General features: G+C 46.3%; 1 protein-coding gene across 2 annotated transcripts in view; it reads left to right on the plus strand.

The window, feature by feature from the left end:
- Positions 1-19,963, plus strand: part of FAM241A (family with sequence similarity 241 member A) — a 64,738-nt gene that overhangs the window by 6,871 nt on the left and 37,904 nt on the right. For both annotated transcript variants that reach the window (XR_010303323.1, XM_064148500.1), the window contains exon 2: positions 15,933-16,060. Coding sequence is in view for 1 of the 2 variants with exons in the window: in XM_064148500.1 (XP_064004570.1) it covers positions 16,030-16,060 (31 nt within the window). In the remaining variant the exon portion in view is untranslated. The remainder of the gene's footprint in view (positions 1-15,932; positions 16,061-19,963) is intronic.

Here is a 19,963-nt window from a genome sequence, read left to right on the forward strand (position 1 = left end):
AAGAGACACATCTCCTTTGCTCAGAACATTTCCTGACATCTGAAGATTTAAAGAAAAGCTCCAAGACCTTATTGAATCTTACAATCACAGAATCAACCAGGTTGGAAGAGACCTCCAAAATCATCCAGGCCAACCTAGCACCCAGCCCTAGCCAGTCAATTAGACCATGGCACTAAGTGCCTCATCCAGGCTTTGCTTCAACACCTCCAGGGATGGTGACTCCACCACCTCCCTGGGCAGCCCATTCCAATGCCAATCACTCTCTCTGGCAAGAACTTCCTCCTAACATCCAGCCTAGACTTCCCCCAGCACAACTTGAGACTGTGTCCCCTTGTTCTGTTGCTGGTTGCCTGAGAGAAGAGACCAACCCCCACCTGGCTACAGCCTCCCTTCAGGTGGTTGTAGACAGCAATGAGGTCTGCCCTGAGCCTCCTCTTCTCCAGGCTAAACACCCCCAGCTCCCTCAGCCTTCCAGTATCTGAAGGGGGCCCTCAAAAAAGCTGGTGAGGGATTTTTTAAGATGTCAGGTAGTGATAGGACTAGGTGGAATGGAGCAAAACTAGAAGTGGGTAGATTCAAATTGGATGTTAGGAAGAAGTTCTTCACCACAGGAGTGGTGAGACATTGGAACAGGTTGCCCCAGGAGGCCATGGAAGCCCCATCCCTGGAGGTCTGTCTGTCTGGGGACCTGAGCAACCCGATCTAGTGTGAGGTGTCCCTGCCCATGGCAGGGCAGTTGGAACTAGCTGATCCTTGAGTTCCCTTCCAGCCCTGAGCATTCTATGATTCTGCAGAAGCATTTTGGATATTTTTTTTCCTGCAAGCACAGACACATGCAGCTTGCCCTGGCTGAGTAACACTGCTGGCCAGCAAGCTGCACTCACAGGAATAGGAGCAATGCCCCAGTGGGTTTTTACTGTGTTTGGGATGCAACCTTGCAGTGTTTATCCAAGCAAAATGCCACAGAGCTTGGCTTGAGTGAGAAGGTAGGTTAAGACCCCTGTGTCTTATTAATCAATAGAGAGAGAGGCTGTAAATGGCAGAGTACACACAGCCGACTGGCTGTAGCTTGCAGTTTATAAAGTCTCCTTTCCTGTTATTCTGTAGGGCAACATCATGAAGTAGAAATGTTTAAGTAACATCATCAACCAGAAATGTTTAAGTAATCACCTATATTTTAGTGTGACTGCTCTTAAAATGGAATAGGTGTACAACTCTCTCAAAGAAAGAGTTTCTCCCTTTCATTATACACTACCTTAGCACTTCCTAAGTACCACAAACTTTTCAAAGCATGTTTTGCACATTTGAAACCCTGTGCAAGCATTGTCCAGTGACATCTGAAAAGTACAGAGAGATCAGTGTTCAGTGAAGTGCACCACATACAGCTCTTGATCCTTATTCAGTGGCCATCACTTCAACTCTTCTGGAGATCAGGAACAGACAGAGCAGGCTGCTACCATCTCTGAGGTATTTTGTGGCTGCCAACTTGATTATTTCTTGGTGTCAAAGTAAAGAATTTAAGGTCATTCTTAATAAAAGTAGTGGCTATGGGCAAGGTGAACAGTATCAAAGAATTAATTTGTTAAGCAAGCAGAGTGGTCTCTCATTGTGTCTTGTATTCTTCCTTGTGTTTTAAACCAGAGCAATACACAGAGCAAAAAAAAAATCCCTTTTCTTTACAGGCTGCATTTGCTCTTGATAAAATAAATCCAGTGAAAAACAATTGAGCAGAAAGCTCAGGGTGTGCTTTTTTTTCCTTCAGAGCACCAGCTAGAGAAGGTTTCATGTAAGAGTGTGGAAGACACTTTCAGGAGTTGGATAAACAGGCTCAGTTATTTATAGTGAGAAATTCCACAGATTAGGCTTCTGCTTTTCAGTGTCTCAGCCCTAAAAGGTATATGATATATGTGCTCAGTTTGTTCTTTTTGCATTCAGCCTTTAAGTGCAGAGTCCATTGATAGCCATTTAGAAAGCACCCAGGACTTGAGTGCCATGTGTTTTAGCAAAGAGGTTTCAGATATTAGGAGTAGTGTTTAAAACAACCTCATGCTGCTTTCTATACACTGCCAGGAATCATCTCGGCATAGGAGGGCAGCAGGGATGCTTCAGAGCAAGGCTTAAAGAAATGAGCTGTAGCTGATGCTGTCAGCAACATCAGTCAGGGTCAGACTGGCAGTTCAGTTAGGGTTAAACTAATACCTGGAATCTGGACACTGCTCAACACAAATTGTTCATGCCAGGGAGCTCTGTGGCTGACTGGCACTTCAGTCAGCCACACACCCATGGAGCAGCTACCCTGGCATGGATGACACACCTAACCTTCAGAGACAGTAAGGGATCAGATGTATACAGAGATGACAACTGGTTGTTTTTTTATCCTGTCACCTGAGGTGGTCAGAATCATATTTACCCTTCTCGAACAGTGGATTCACAAATGGGTTTTCATCCATCTCACACCTGCAAGCAGCCATCCTTGCTGCTGAACAAAGCAGGGTGCTGCAAAATCATTCAGTGCTCCAAGGAGATGTCCAAAATGTAAGTCAGGGGGTTTGGTGAAGGGACAGGCCTTTTCCCATGCTCACCAGGTCTCTGGAGCTTTTCCCTTACTTTCACTGAAGCAATGCAGTTTTGGCTGACCTTGCAAGAGCCCTTTCTGGAGAGGGTTGCACGTCACACAAGAGTTTGTGGCCATGAGTGCAGTGGTTGGGTGTGACCCACTGTTTGGTTTGTGGCCAGTTTGCTCACACCACTTGTGGTGGATAAGGATGCCTGATTAAGCCTGAAGATGTAGTCATCTGAATTGGGCTACCAAAGTGATGAAACTGAGGGAAGGATTCAGTGAGCCTTGCCAGAGCCCCTGTCAGCTGCCGAGGAGCAGCGTGGACCATTGAGAACTGGTGGATCTTGATGTTTCTTGGGATCTCTGTAGGAGTAACTATTGCCCCACCATTGATACAGCTTCCCCAAATGTAGTGCATTTGTACCCTTTTGTTTTTAACTTAAATTACAACGAGACCCTTGATCTGGGGCACCTCAGTGGCAGGCAAAGTTGGCAAGAACTGGTGGTCTGGGGCAGAAGCTTGAACTATTAACCCCTGACTCGCTTTAGTCCCCAAGAATCGCCTAGTCATCAGTGTTGCTTAATTAATTTGTAGAGAACTGACAGGAAGATGTGGACCTGCTTTCTCCTAATTGTCTGGCTTTATAAATATGGCCTGTAAAAACCTCGTCCCTGTTATTCTTTAGACTTTTGACCTCCCATTCATCTTCCTCCTGCCACGCAACAGATGGACTTGAATCTAGCATGAATGATGTCAAGTTTTCATCTAGTAGGAGCTCTCACCAGCACTGCTTCTAGCTGCCCTGGCTTGCAAATACCCTCTTTCAATAGAAATGAGAAAAATGCCTTTATCCTCACTTCTCTGTGAAATACAATATATTTGGAAGATAAGCCTAGACTTTCATGTTAATCATAAATCAATTATGTTTATCCCCAGCCCAGAAAGCATGAAAATTCCTTTTTTTTTTCCCCCCCTTTCCTTATTGCAAAATCCAGTAGGATCCTCACAGTAATTATACCACTTTTTTTCTTTTTTCCTCTTAGAAAAATCCTAAGCTCCCATCATAGTCATTAGAGCTACAACTGACTTGTTGTCTGTCTGGGATTACTTGAAATGTCCATGTCAGCTGCAGTGGAAGTTTGGGAATTCATTTAAATTTTGAGAGCTGAAGTAAATCCTTTTATTAAGCAGATTGCCTCCTCCTATTCCTGGTGTAGCCTTTTGGGTTTAGTCAGGTTTTACACGACAGGGACTGTGCGTGAAGAAAGGGAGAAGGGCAGTGAGAAGTTAAGCCTGTAAAATACTGCCTCTGCCTGGTGCCACTGACCATCGATCTGGCAGAACCCTGCAAGATCGCTCCTTACACCTTCAGTCTGTAAATAGATCCTGTCAGTCAAGCTGTCCCCATTGTTTGTTATTGCTATTACTTGAACCATCCAGTGTGTTTATCTGATACCTCTTCTGTGCCAAGAGATGTACAAGGGCAGTGTAAACAGGAGAAAAGGTGGGATGGGAGAAATATCCTTCATCCTGCTATATACATAAGTATCTGGGACGCAGAGAAAATACAATCATAGAATCAACCAGGTTGGAAGAGACCTCCAAGATCATCCAGGCCAACCTAGCACCCAGCCCTGTCCAATCAACCAGACCATGGCACTAAGTGCCTCATCCAGGCTTTTCTTGAACACCTCCAGGGACGGTGACTCCACCACCTCCCTGGGCAGCCCATTTCAATGCCAATCACTCTCTCTGGCCACAACTTCCTCCTAACATCCAGCCTATGCTTCCCCTGGCACAACTTGAGACTGTGTCCCCTTGTTCTGTTGCTGGTTGCCTGGCAGAAGAGACCAACCCCCACCTGGCTACAACCTCCCTTTAGGTAGTTGTAGACAGCAATGAGGTCCCCCCTGAGCCTCCTCTTCTCCAAGCTAAACAACCCCAGCTCCTCAGCTTCTCCTCATAGGCTACTTCCACTATTTCATTTTGAAAGGCTGTCCAGAAACTTCCTCAGCCTCCCATATCTTCAACTACACAGGCTAAAGTTGTTAATGGTCAATCTATACCAACTTGTGGGTCTTTTTGCTAGTCATGCTTTCTGCCTTCTTTAGTCTGCAATTAATTGCTATCCCCTCTGTGTGCCATGGCACTTAGTGCCATGATTTACTTAATTAGAAAGGTTAGGTGATAGGTTGGACTCCATGATCCTAGAGGTCTCTTCCAACCTGGTTAATTCTGATTCTGTGTTTCCAAGATCCCAAATATTTGGGGTTAGTTTCTTGTGGTTGTTTGGTTGGGTGTTTGTGGTTGTTGTCTTGTCAGTTAATTGATTTGGGTTGGTTTGGATTGGTTTGAGTTTTGTTGTTTGGTTTGGGTTGTTTTTTTTTGGGGGGGGAAGTTATTTGCTTGTTGCTTTGTGGGTTTTAGTTTTTGCTTAGGGGGTTCTTCCTTTGGTTTTTGGCAGTTTGGTTTAGTTTTTGCTTGGGGGGTTCTTCCTTTGGCTTTTGGCAGTTTGGTTTGGTTTAGTTTCTGCTTGGGTGGTTCTCCCTTTGGTTTTTGGCAGTTTGGTTTGGTTTAGTTTTTGCTTGGGGGGTTCTCCCTTTGGTTTTTGGCTGTTTGGTTTGGTTTAGTTTTTGCTTGGGGGGTTCTTCCTTTGGCTTTTGGCAGTTTGGTTTGTCATTGGTTTGTTGATTGGTCTGGTTCTGGGTTTTGGCTTTGGGGTTTATTTTTGTGGTGGTGGTGGGGAGTTTATAGGTGATCTTGCTCTGGCAGAGGTGTTGGACTAGATGATCTTTTGAGGTCCCTTCCAGCCTCTGGCACTCTGTGGTTCTGTGATTCTCTGGTAGGGGCAGTGCTGATGCCGCCTGGAACATGCTGGTTCCAGTTGATAGTCAAACATGGGAAATGAGTTAATCTGCTGTCTGTGGCTTGCACATTCTATTCTAGTCCCAGCCACGTGTCCAAACTGGTGAGGTTCATCATGGGCTCTCAACTGCCTTAAACAACCTTAGCCCATGTGATACTGAGGTGCTGGGTTTGGTTCATATGGCAACTTGCACTGCCAGAAGAGTAAACCCACTGTGTCTTGCCTTACAATTTAGTTGGCAAGATACAAGTATGTACATTGCTGATGAGAGCTGGCATTTAATTGTCTAGAGCTCAAGCTCCAAAAATAACCCATTATTCTGTGTGCATTATGAAATAGGTGTCAGGGACTCATTTCTCCTGCTCATCTCCTGCTCTGTGGAATGTAAGCACTGTCTTATGGTCAGGCCCTGCTGCCCTTTCCACATCAAGTACTAAACTGTCAGAATGAGTGGAAACAGGTGTATGCAGAGAAAAGGAGATGGCTATATCTGAAAGAGTGGTTTTCATTGTTGCAGCCACAGATGAAATTCAATCTGGGCAACAAGTGCAGGCTCATTTGTGCACCATCATGTCTAGTGGCATATGTGACAGCAACGACGTTAACAGGGCACTTCAAAAACTCTCCCTTCTCAGCTATCTTGATTTCAGTTCCACTTTATTACTTGAAGGCTGTGTTATGTCCAACTTTGCATGTCTCTGTCCTCAATCTATATCCTCTCATTGCTGCATTGCTGCCTTTATGGTCAGAAAGCATTCTTTTTAGGATCAGAAAGCTCACTTTATGCGAGCAAACGAGTAAGTGGGAACAGCAACCAGCTTGCCATCTTCAGTGGTGCAGTAAAGGCTGAAGCATTTAAAGCATAGCCCTTGATTAACTGACATCCTGACAAATCAGAATCAGTACTCCCTGTGGTGTAGCAGACATAATAGCTCTGCTCCTGAGATTTCATTTTTCTTATTCAGCTTTTCTAGACTACATAAAGATGCCAGAGCTCAGCCTACTTTTCTGTGCAGAAACCAAAGCATCCTAATGAGTAGGCCAAAAGATTTCAATGTACCCTTCACTTTTCTTTCACTTTCCCCCAAATATGTGACTAAAATCATCATTCCCAGCCAGTTTGCATGGAATTGCCAGTGTTGGAAAGCAGCCACCTGACCTATCCTATTGTTTCCCATGTGTTACAAGGTAGGCAAGGAGGCTCAAGGTCTCCCAAAGTAAAGAATTCCCACACCCTTCCTACAGGCTGAGGCTATCCTACATCATGCCTAAAAGCAGCTACTATCCGTGCCCAAGTGCAAGTGTGGCAACTCATTTTGCAGGATATAGGATGTAATAAATACCTGAATTACTACAGAGGGGTTTAAACTGCCCGATTGCCATCACTCTGGTGGGGAAAGGGGGACATCTGGTGGGAGGTCTCTGTAGAAATTGATCAAGGCAATTTCCTACAAGGCACAAATCCCTGTGGAAGTGATATATCCCGAGTATCTGTCAGATTTTGCTTCATTTCTAACCAAGAGTGTTGATTAATGGAGGCATACCAAAATCAGACAGCAGAATGTGTTGCAGTGGTGCAGCAGCTGAAGTCCTCACTTCCCTTTTATCAAGTTCACAAAGAAGTGTATCTAGGAGGACCCTCTTGTAAAGAGAGTTTCAGTAAACGTCTGGGAGAGAAGGGGGGGGGAGAGGAAGTCTGACCCTGAAAAAAAAACAAACCCAGCCAAACCCTTAACATTGTTTTGCTGGGTGTTAGAAAATGAATGTGAGAACTCTGAAAGCATTGCATGAGTACAGGAGAAAGCAAGATGTTCTGACAATCTCCAAGCCTTGAGTAAACCTCTTCTCAAGTACTGTAACCTGCTTAATCAAGCCTTGCAAATTAAATGAGGCAAGAGGCAAAAAATGTCAGTGTTACTTGAGCATGGCACTCCAAGATAAATTGCAGCAGATCAAAAGAAGACATAAGAATGTGGCACATCCAGGTTACAGTGCCTGGTATACTTTGGCCCATCCTGTAAACAGGAATTAATGACTGCATTTCTTGATAAAGAGGAGAGCTACAAATCTTTCTTGTTTCAGTCTTCTCTGCTCCCTTCCTAACAGCAATCAGTTTGGAATGTGCAGCTTTGTTCCTTCTGCTGACGTTTCACAGCTTCTGTCTCATTTTGTGAATAATCCTCTCCAGAAACTAACTTGGGAGGAGATAGCTCCAGGATCACAACAGTCACAAGGTGGGAGAGTCATAGAGTCATTCAGGCTGAAAAAGACCTTTATGATCTTCAAGTCCATTCACTGACTTAACATCACCAAGTCCGTTGGTGGTGTTGGCTCTCAGCACCACGTCTCTGACTCTTTGAAACACCTTCGGGGACAGGAGTTCAACCACTTCCCTGAGAAGCCTGTTCCAGAGCTTGATAACCATTTTAGGGAAGAAATTTCTCCTAATATCCAAATTAAACCTCCCCTGGTGCAACTTGAGGCCATTTTCTCTCATCCTACCACTTGCTCCTAGGGAGAAAAGACCAACACCCACCTGGCACCAGCCTCCTTTTAGGCAGTTGTAAAGAGCAAGCCTCTCAGGCTCTTCTTCTCCAGACTGAACAACCCCAGTTCCCTCAGCTGCTCCTCACAATAACTGTTCTACAGACCCTTCACCAGCTTCACTGTCCTTCTCAGGACCTGCTCTAGTACCTCAATTTGTTTCTTGTACTGAGGGCCCCAAAACTCAACCCAGGACTCAAGGTGTGGCCTCACCAGTGCTGAGTACAGGGGGGATAATCACTTCTCTGGTCCTGCTGGTCACAGTATTGCTGATGCAGCCCAAGATGCTGGTGGCCTTCTTGACCACCTGGACACACATTGCATCATCTTCAGCCAAAACCCCTAGGTCCTTTTCCACCAGGCAGCTTTCCAGAACTTTGATCTTGCTATGGGACCAGGAAATAGAATCACAGAATCAACCAGGCTGGAAGAGACCTCCAAGATCATCCAGTCCAGCCTATCCCCAGCCCTATCCAGTCAACTAGATCATGGCAAGCACTGCTGCACGGGTATATAAGAAGACAGCCAGCATGATGTCTGGATGTCTTGCTGCTGCTGCTTGCTCTGTCAGGCCTGTTTGCATTGTAGCCAAGCTATCATCTCACCCCCTGCCAGCTGGGTGAATCCTGCCAACTGGGTGAATTTTATTCCCATGAAATTCCATGACAAGCAGACACATTTCTTCTCACCAAAGAGGGCACAAGCTACCTGCTATGAGCTGATATTTGCAGTGGTTGTACTTCCCTCCCTACTGCACACCACATTTCACTTCTTTGTCTGAATCATCTCAGATTCTGTGTCCCTGTCGTGGAGGGGGATTCTGCCACCTCCACCAATTGTGGCAGAGGGGAGAAATTAATTGGGGGCAGATAATACTCTATAAAAATAGATATTTATTAACTTCAATATTCTGAACTCTCACCACCCCCAACCACTGTATAGTGAGAGGCCTTGAGCACAAGCCCTATGAGGAGAGGCTGAGGGAGCTGGGATTGTTTAGCCTGGAGAAGAGGAGGCTCAGGGGTGACCTTATTGCTGTCTACAACTACCTGAGAGGTGGTTGTGGCCAGGAGGAGGTTGCTCTCTTCTCTCAGGTGGCCAGCGCCAGAACAAGAGGACACAGCCTCAGGCTGCGCCAGGGGAGATTTAGGCTCGAGGTGAGGAGAAAGTTCTTCACTGAGAGAGTCATTGGACACTGGAATGGGCTGCCCGGGGAGGTGGTGGAGTTGCCGTCTCTGGGGCACTTCAAGGCAAGGTTGGACGTGGCACTTGGTGCCATGGTCTAGCCTTGAGCTCTGTGGTGAGGGGTTGGACTTGATGATCTGTGAGGTCTCTTCCAACCCTAATGATACTGTGATACTGTGTGATAAGTTATTAATAACTAGCAAACAGTTCAAACTATAAACAGAGAGAGGAGTTTTCCCCCGTGGTTTATAGCGCTTGGGGTCAATTTGCCCTTTGCCCAGCAGGTGAGCTGAAAGCTCTTTCTGCTCTATGGCAGGAGGCAATAGAAATTACAGAGGCATTAAAGCATCTACTCACAAATTCTGATTAATCATCAGTCACGCTCCAGGGCTACGTCACAGTCTGTTACTAGTGTCCACACTTCAGGGGAGCTTTGCCCATGGACTTTGAGGCTGGAATCCTCCTGGCTTCAGGGGAAAGGAGAGACAGTCTCTGACCTTGTTCTCCTGGTTTCTTCTGGATGCTCTCCCCAGGGATTCGTAGGCAGGATCTGAGGTGCAGAGGAAATACAATGCTGTGCAGTCTGAGCACGGTCTCACGCTGGCTACTCAGGCCAGTTGCATGCAGACAAGTGCCTGCCTGGTTAACTCAGCGGCCCTGGCACTTAGCAGGCAATGCTAGGGCAGCAGGCGTGCAGTAGGGTGCACAGCTGCACGGGAGTCTGAGCTCTGCAGGTAAAGGCAGGCAATACAGGATCTGGTCCTGATAACTCACTGCAGGGGCGTGCAAGTGTGCACAGCTGCACGGGAGTCTGAGCTCTGTAATAACAGCATGGCAAGCAGGCATAAGCAAGAAGCTGGTGAGTCTAAAGCCTAATAATGGAGCCTGAACGAGAGTGAGCGTGAGCAGGGGAGTCCGAGCACGTTGTTTGTCTGTGTGCCTCTATTTATTGAATGTGGGCTGAGATTAATGGCCCCTTGGCCACTAGAATGACCAATCAGGTTGGCAGTCAGCCAAACCTTACCATAATAGGCAAAAGCCACAGGCCTGGACCTCCCAAATATGGGGATCACATGGGTCTAGCACTAGGCAGGCACAAGCTGGGCGTGTGGGGGCTTACACAAGCATGTTTACAACCCCATTATACAACATAGACCCTGGGCAGGCCAGACTTCATGGCAGCAGGTCTGTCGTGCCCCTTTTATCCATTTAATGTGTTAACCTCTGGTTTGGGCAGAAAAACATGTCCAGGCAAGGCGTATATAAGCCTATTTTTGGGCCTACGAGCCCCCCACAACAGTCCCACGGCAACAGAGTGTCCTTTTAGCCCATTGCTGTTACAAACTCAGATTTATCTTTGCTGTTTCTCTATCTGCAGTCTTTAAAGCACACTACAGGACTATCAGAGCAGACAATTTATGCTTGCATTTGCGTTTAAGTGATCATTAGCAAAGGGTCTTAAATCAGATTAGGATTACCTTGCTTTTGCAAAGCTAAACCAGAACTTTCTAAAAGATCAACCCATCAACCCTATCTTGCTACTAACCAAAAAAGATATTTCCATCTGAAGCATGCTCATTAAATGTGCTGAACTGTTAGAAAGTCCCTTTAAATGTATGAAAATGCTAAGAAGCCACTTGGCAAGAATACCTGAGATGGCAATATAGATCATAAATGCCTTCCACAGCATATAAAGAACAGCATTTAAGACAAAAAAAAAGAGAGCAACTTTAAAAAGTTCAGCATGTTCACTTTATGCTCTGGGTGTAACCGAAGCCAAGCTGACCTCAATTTATACGAGGCCATTCCATACTCAAATGTACCACTAAGCTTTCCTTTATCTGGTTTGCTTTCATTATTCTGGGCCAAATCTGAAATGGGAAGCAGGGAGGTTTCTGAGCCGCCTCATAAAAAGGAGTTTCAAAATGGAACAAGGTTCAAAACAGACTCCTCTGATGGATGCACCTAGATATTTTGAAGGACAGGCTTCTGTGCACAAAGGGGATGCTAATCACGTAATCTCTGCACAGTGGGGTTGGAAGGGGCCTCCAGAGATCTACTCCAACACCTCTGCAGGCTCACCTAGATCAGGCTGCTCAGGATCAAGTCCAAGTGGATTTTGAAAGCCTTAGAATGATAGAATGAACCAGGTTGGTTCATCTATCCAGTCCAACCTATCCCCCAGCCCTAGCCAGTCAACTAGACCATGGCACTAAGTGCCTCATCCAGGCTTTGCTTGAACACCCCCAGGGACACTGACTCCACCACCTCCCTGGGCAGCCCATTCCAATGCCAATCACTCTCTCTGGCAACAACTTCCTCCTAACATCCAGCCTATGCTTTCCCTGGCACAACTTGAGACTGTGTCCCCTTGTTCTGTTGCTGGTTGCCTGGGAGAAGAGACCAACCCCACCTGGCTACAACCTCCCTTCAAGTAGTTGTAGACAGCAATGAGGTCTCCCCTCATTGGTGGGGCTGGGTGGGAGTTGCTCTCTAGTCCCCAGTAGCAAGTGATGAGAGGAAATGGCCTCATGTTGCACTAGGGGAGGCTTAGGTTGGATACAAGAAGAAACTTCTTGGGTTCTCAAAGACTGGAACAGGCTCCCCAGGGAGGGAGTTGAATCCTCATTGCTGGAAGCATTTCAAAGAGGCAGGGACGTGGTGCTGAGGGCCATGGTTTAGCAGCAGACTTGGTAGAGTTAGATAATGGTTGGACCAGATGATAGAATCATAGAATCAGTCAGGGTTGGAAGGGACCTGCAAGGGTCATCTAGTTCCAACCCCCTTGCCATGGGCACAGACACCCTACACTAGATGAGGATGGCCAGAGCCTCATCCAGCCTGGCCTTAAACACGTCCAGGGATGAGGTCTCAACCACCTCCCTGGGCAACCCATTCCAGCCTCTCACCGCTCTCATGGTGAGGAACGTCCTCCTCACATCTAGTCTAGTCTGAATTTCTACTCTGAAATTCTAGTCTGAATCTCCCCACCTCCAGCTTTGCCCCATTGCCCCTAGTCCTGTCACTCCCTGAGAGCCTAAAAAGTCTCTCCCCAGCTTTTTTGTAGGCCCCCTTCAGATGCTGGAAGGCCACAATAAGGTCACCTGGGAGCCTCCTCTTCTCCAGACTGCACAGCCCCAACTCTTTCAGTCTGTCCTCACAGCAGAGCTGCTGCAGCCCTCTGAGCATCCCAGTGGCCCTTCTCTAGACACACTCCAGCATCTCCACACTCCTCTTGTAATAGGGGCTCCAGAACTGGATGCAGAACTCCAGGTGGTCTTAAAGGGCTTTTCCCAACCCAAACAATGCTATGATATTAATGTATAAAGTACTTATTGTTTTGAAATCTGCACAGGGTCTTTCTTCCTGGAAGATCAACACTTCTTCTTTTGGCTCCAGAGAGGTAAAAGATACCCTGCAGGAGAACTCAGAAAAGGAACCATTCATCTGAACTGAAAACACAGGCAGGCAAATGCATGACATTTATAGCACAACAGTTTATTTCTAAGAGATTAGCTGATGAGATTTCAGGAATAAATACAATGTACATTGGGTTTAGAAAAGGCTTTTCCCTAGATTACCATAAGAACATTATGCCATTGATTTCTGACACAGGATTTGTTAAACCTAAAATGTAGTTGCTGCGTCTGTAAGCACAGCTTTTGTGGAAGTCAGAAATCATCTGATGCAGTAATTGTTCCAGCTGTAACTCTGACACCAGCAGCAGAGTGGGGAGTGTGACTTCTGTCCCAACTGTACAGTGATTGTGCTGAACTTAGGAACTGCAATGTAGTTTCAGTGTCATTGAAATTCATCATTGAACTGCTGGAGAGGGTCCCCAGAAGGGCCACCGAGATGATCAGAGGACCTGAGCACCTGTGGGGACAGGCTGTGAGAGTTGGGACTGTTCAACCCAGAGAAGAGAAGGCCCTGGGGAGACCTTAGAGTGGTCGTTCAATATTTGAAAGGGGCCTACAAGAAAGCTGGAGAGAGACTTTTTACAAGGGCTGGTAGTGATAGGATGAGAGGGGTGTGATGGTTTGGGTGTTACTCACCCCACCACACTTTGCAAATCACCCAGACTAGACTCAGCCAGCTCTGGAAATATGAATGAAGTTCATATTTACAGCTAGCTCAATATGCAAGCAGATATTTACAGTATATGCAGTTGACCGCCTGGACAGATGGGCTGAGTCCAATGGGATGGGGTTCAATAGCTCCAGGTGCAGGGTGCTGCACTTTGGCTACAACAACCCCATGCAGAGATACAGGCTGGGGTCGGAGTGGCTGGAGAGCAGCCAGACAGAGAGGGATCTGGGGGTGCTGATTGATACCCACCTGAACATGAGCCAGCAGTGTGCCCAGGTGGCCAAGAGAGCCAGTGGCATCCTGGCCTGCATCAGGAATGGTGTGGTCAGCAGGAGCAGGGAGGTCATTCTGCCCCTGTACTCTGCACTGGTTAGACCACACCTTGAGTACTGTGTTCAGTTCTGGGCCCCCCAGTTTAGGAGGGACACTGAGATGCTTGAGCGTGTCCAGAGAAGGGCGACGAGGCTGGTGAGAGGCCTTGAGCACAGCCCTACGAGGAGAGGCTGAGGGAGCTGGGATTGGTTAGCCTGGAGAAGAGGAGGCTCAGGGGAGACCTTATTGCTGTCTACAACTACCTGAGGGGTGGTTGTGGCCAGGAGGAGGTTGCTCTCTTCTCTCAGGTGGCCAGCACCAGAACAAGAGGACACAGCCTCAGGCTGCACCAGGGGAGATTTAGGCTGGAGGTGAGGAGAAAGTTCTTCACTGAGAGAGTCATTGGACACTGGAATGGGCTGCCCGGGGAGGTGGTGGAGTCGCCGTCCCTGGAGCTGTTCAAGGCAGGATTGGACGTGGCACTTGGTGCCATGGTCTAGCCTTGAGCTCTGTGGTAAAGGGTTGGGCTTGATGATCTGTGAGGTCTCTTCCAACCCTGATGATACTGTGATATACAGAAATAGACAAGGTAAAAGGTAATACAGAAACACAGCAGCCCTCCCAGAAACCTGAGTCTCCAGGAGGGGCTCCCAACCACCCCTTCACCTTCCCCCTGCCCCTCTCAACCTTACCCCAGTGCCAAGGAAGAATGGAGGTTCGGTCAGGAGGTTAGGGAGCAAAGTGGATTAGTCCAAAATGGAGAGTGAGGTTAGTGAGATGCAGCTCAGCCAGCAGCCCAAGTGAGAGTGGTTATCTAGGTTTTTATTTCTTGTCCCTATACATCTCAGCAAGCCTATGAGTGAAGCAGACATCACCCTTGTTTCCCTTTCACAGCCTGTAATCTAGGTCTTCTCACCAAAACATTCTAGCCTGCTTCAAACTAGCACAATGCATAAGCCTGGAGCCCACCTCTGGCACTCTCAGCTGCCCCACAAGAGAACTTGAGCCAGGCAGGAGCTGGAGGCTGCTCACGTCTCCCACTCGTCCTGCTCTAAGTGCAAAGTGCTTTCTCTCACATCAGTGGCTCTGGAATAGCATAAGTCTACTTGGACAGATAAGGTACCTGGGTTTTTAGTGTCCCTGTAGCTCAGCTTCTCCACTTGTAAAATACTATCAAGGTTTGTTTGTTTATTTATTGATTTGGTATTGCTTTAAAATGCAGATGCCTTAGTGACAGAGGCCTTTCACACAAACATTTGGAAGCTGTCTTCATGCATAGCTTTAAAACTCATCTCCTCTGGAGCGCTCCAGGGGTCTAGACAGATTTATTCCCTTCACATATGCTTTCTTTCTCTCTCTCTCTCTTTTCTCTGCTCCCCCCTCTGCCTATGTTCTGTAAAACATATTAACTTCTTTGTCCTGAAAGGTATTTACTTTTCAGTTATTCAGGAGATGGTCCCAAAACTTCATGGCTGCATGAATTAAGCGTTATCTAGGGCTGGGTGCTAGGTTGGACTGGATGATCTTGGAGGTCTTTTCCAACCTGGTTGATTCTATGATTCTATGTTAGCTTGAGACTCTAAGTGGATATTAAAAAAAGAGGTTTTTCCCTTCTTTCCAGGCTTTATTCTGTATGAAATATCTCCATCCACTGACCTAGATATTTTCTCCATGGTTATAAATATCCTGAGTGGGTACAAGCCAATCAAATAAATAAACACAGGCAATTCTTGGCTCTTGAATGAGATCAAAACCACCCCAGCACTTTACAGCAACAGCAAGCTTGTGCAACTGATTCTTCAACTCCTGATCCAATACATTTTTAAAAGAGGAGGCAGTGCTTTTAATTCATTCCCTTAGGCTGCTCCAGAGTTGTAATTGTTGCATCATTTCTTTGTATTTAATCTTTTGATGGTTCTTTTTTTGGTTTAGTTTTTTTGTTTTATTCAGTTCATAAATTCCCAGACATTCCCCCCCCCCCCCCACTTTGGGTAACTTTACTTCCTCCTGGAATGGCAGAGCTCTGTTACCATGGAAGTAACAAATAAGCTGCTGCAGGAGAGACTGAAAGATTCATGAAGCACAGGAACTAATAAATTACATGGAGTGAGCATATCCTGTGCACTTATTTCACATAATTCTTTTAAATTATTATGATGTAATGATTTTTTTTTGTTGTTGTTCCACAAAGAGGGTTTTTGGCAAGGACTTGCCCAGTGAACACATCTTAGCATTAAACCAACACTCACTTTTTTTTTTTCCCCCAACTTTTTTTGGTAACTTCTTTTTAAACTTTCTTTTTCCCTTTTTTTTCCCACTTTTCAAGCAAACAAACAAACAAAAAACTAAAACTTTTTTTTTTTTTTCCCTACCAGGATCTGGAAGAGGGAAAAAAGAAGAGAGAGAGAGAGAAAGAAAGCCCTTTTAACAGGGAGCAGCTCTGCAGGAGGACACCATTACTCCCTGATCTTCATGCCCCTCTACTGGCTTCATCCTCATTCAGGTAACCTCCAATGCTGGCTAAGAAACCAGCCCCTGCAGAGTTCATAGAATCATAGAATCAGTCAGGGTTGGAAAGGATCCACAAGGATCATCTAGTTCCAACCCCCCTGCCATGGGCAGGGACACCCTACCCTACATCAGGCTGGCCAGAGCCTCATCCAGCCTGGCCTTAAACACCTCCAGGAATGGTGCTTCAACCACCTCCCTGGGCAAACCATTCCAGGCTCTCACCACTCTCATGCTGAAGATCTTCCTCCTCACCTCCAGTTGCATTATAGAAGTCATTTCACTCAGGTGACTGTTCCAGAGCATTCACCTCAGTAACCTGACATCTTGCAAGCATGAAGGATCTGACTCTGCCCAATCTGCTAACCAAAGTAAATGAAGCTGTGCTAGAAAAGAACCCAGGGAAAGGTCAGAAGAGGGTATACAAATGTATTGCTTTCAGTCATTCAGTAATCTGTAATGCCAACATATTGTTGTTAAACAGTTGTTAAACTTACTGTTAAACTAAAAACTTATTGTTACACTAAAAACTTACTGTTAAACTCAACTGAAACAATTCAATGCCATTAACAGGTATGGATCAGTGCTACAAATAGTAAGCAAACAGTGGTCAGACACTGGAACAGGTTGCCCAGGGAGGTAGTGGAAACCTTGCAGAAGGGAATGGGGAAGCAAGGAGATGACTCAAGGTGAATTAGCTGTCCAAGTGATCCACAGTTTGAGAGCATCAGGCTTCAAGTTACAAAGCACATACTTTACAGTTAGGGTGAGGAAAGTGAGCACACCCAGCATGCAACGTGGCACTGTTCAGTAGCATTTGGCACATCTAAATATTTGAATATGCATAATCCTCCTTATTTACAGTTACTGCAAACGCATTTAGTGCACCTAGATATTGGAATTTGCATATTCCCCCTATTCCCCTCCTACTCTGCACACAGTCCCATAGAAGATGTTTATCAGAAAGCTCAAGGACAGATTCCTCTGAGCTTCTTCACACGCAGCGCTGTGGTTTACTGCAGTCTCAATACTCAGGACCTCACGTCCAAGGCTTCTAGGGGCTTGTGTCCCCCATGTTTTAGCCAGTTCCCAACAGAAGCCTCATCCCTGGAGGTCATTAAGGCCAGGCTGGCTGGGGCTCTGAGCAACTTGATCTAGTGTGAGGTGTCCCTGTCCATGGCAGGGGGGTTGGAACTAGATGATCCTCGAGGTGTCTTCCAGCCCTGACAATTGTATGATTCTGTGATTCAAACAGCAGTAGAAACTAAGGCTGGCTGGGCTTGTTATCTTCATCTGCAACTTGTGTGCCTACAGCCCCATAGATAGCCTCTCTGACATGCTGTTTTCAGCTGCAGTTTGTGTAACTGTGGTTCCATAAACAGCCTTTCTGATTTCAAAAGACCCATGCAAGCTCTCCCTTCAATCCCACGTGCAGAGGCTTAGCGTTGTTTCTGGTTGCAAAAAAGCCCACTTCACACATCGTGTCACAGATCTCACCTTTGATGAAGCAATGCATTTAAAGGCAGGCATGGAAGCTCTCAAAGGGAGAACTCCACACAGGAGGTTTACATTGAACTAAGGGTGGAAATGGTTTGGGCCCTTCCAGGAGCACCATCTGTTTCTCTGCCTGGTCATTGTTTGCATTATTTATGACCATCATATTAGATTTATCTGGTTAACCTTTGGATAGCCTCCTAAAGTAAGTATTGACTCTTGGAGTTTTCAAGGTAATATATTAAGATGCAAGAGTCTAATGTTATTATTTTACAGAAAGAACCACAAGCCTTTTAATGCAATATATCAATACCCAGAAAGCTGAGAAAGAGCTACACTACCACATGGCAAAGGGAACTGCAGCCTAACATATTTGTTGTTCACACCACGAGCTACCCTCGTGGAAATGTCTTTCTGAGAAAAGCAAAACACAGCTTGGGTTTGGCTTTTTGGGTTTCTTTGGAGTTTTCTGAGACTTCCTCTCCCCCAGAATGGTTTAATATCTGTTTTCACATTACAGTTCAACAGAGAGAGAGAAGAGTAGATGAGATAGGTAGGAGAAATGAGGAAGATGAGGAAGGTAGGAGAAATGAGGAAGATAAGGAAGGTAGGAGAGCAATGCAGAGGGACTTAGACAGGCTGGATGGGTGGGCAGAGGACAATGGGATGAGACTGAACAAGGCCAAGTGCAGGGTTCTGCACTTTGGCCACAACAACCCCAAGCAGCTCTACAGGCTGGGGACAGAGTGGCTGGAGAGCAGCCAGGAAGAAAGGGACCTGGGGGTACTGGTAGATAGTAGCTGAAGATGAGCCAGCAGTGTGCCCAGGTGGCCAAGAGAGCCAATGGCATCCTGGCCTGCATCAGGAACAGTGTGGCCAGTAGGACAAGGGAGGTTATTCTTCCCCTGTACTCAGCACTGCTCAGGCCACACCTTGAGTGCTGTGTCCAGTTCTGGGCCCCTCAATTCAAGAGAGATGTTGAGGTGCTGGAAGGTGTCCAGAGAAGGGCAACAAAGCTGGTAAGGGGCCTGGAACACAAACCCTGTGAGGAGAGGCTGAGGGAGCTGGGGGTGTTTAGCCTGGAGAAGAGGAGGCTCAGGAGGGACCTCATTGCTGTCTACAACTACCTGAAGGGAGGCTGTAGCCAGGTGGGGGTTGGTCTCTTCTGCCAGGCAACCAGCAACAGAACAAGGGGACACAGTTTCAAGCTGTGCCGGGGGAGATACAGGCTGGATGTCAGGAGGAAGTTGTTGGCAGAGAGAGTGATTGGCATTGGAATGGGCTGCCCAGGGAGGTGGTGGAGTCACCATCCCTGGAGGTGTTCAAGCAAAGCCTGGCTGAGGCACTTAGTGCCATGGTCTAGTTGACTGGCTAGGGCTGGGGGATAGGTTGGACTGGATGATCTTGGAGGTCTCTTCCAGTCTGGTTGATTCTGTGGTTCTATGAGATGAGGCTCATCCAGAAATGACTGAAAAAAAACAGGAAATGGGTCTTGAGTATTCATGGCTTGCATCAGGCTTAAAATGGATGAAAGGAGATAGAAAAAAAAAAAGAAGTCTTTTTCCTATATTAGCCTGTATAGTCTCATCCTGCACTATTAGAGGTGCTGGGAGTCATAGAACCATAGAATCAACCAGGTTGGGAGAGACCTCCAAGATCATCCTGTCCAACCTAGCACCCAGTCCTATCCAGTCACCTAGACCATGGCACTAAATGTCTCATCCAGGCTTTTCTTGAACACCTCCAGGGACAGTGACTCCATTTTCCTTGAGGGATTGGGTCCTGCAATCCAAACCAATTGTGCTAATATGAAAATGGGCAGAATCCTGGTGGGTTCTGCAAACATTCATCAAGAATGGTTCAAATTTCAGTCGAAAATCAGCTAGCAGAGATTAGTCTCTGTGGGAAAGGGGCTGTACAACTGAAATAGTACGAGCTGGAGTGTGATTACACTTTCCTTGCTTGCTAGAGGTTATGCACGCCAGCATATAGACTTCAGAATGAAAAGAGCATGAACTCTCCTGGATTTGTTTGTACTTAAAGAGCAGAAATCCAGTCACATGAGAATATTTATAGAATTTATTCTTCAAAAAGAGTCAGCCCACAATCTCATGCAGCTTTTGGCTCCTCTCTGTGTAACAGGCTAAAACAAACCCTGAGATTAAAACACCTTACTGTTTTACTTTGGATTTTATGGCTTATGCCCAGTCTTGGTTTAAACTTCGTGTTGTAATATTCCAAATTCACACAGTGCTCTAAAAAATGCACATTGATAAGGACTCTGGCAACCATTAAAAATAAATCCACTGCTGAAAACTGTGCTGCAAGGTTAGCCTTTGCTCAGCAAAATAAGTGTGGATTGAGGAACACTTTTCAGCCTTCCTAGCAATGTGCTGCATTCCCT

This window comes from Pogoniulus pusillus, chromosome 9 (assembly GCF_015220805.1).
Source record: "Pogoniulus pusillus isolate bPogPus1 chromosome 9, bPogPus1.pri, whole genome shotgun sequence".
NCBI lineage: Eukaryota > Metazoa > Chordata > Aves > Piciformes > Lybiidae > Pogoniulus > Pogoniulus pusillus.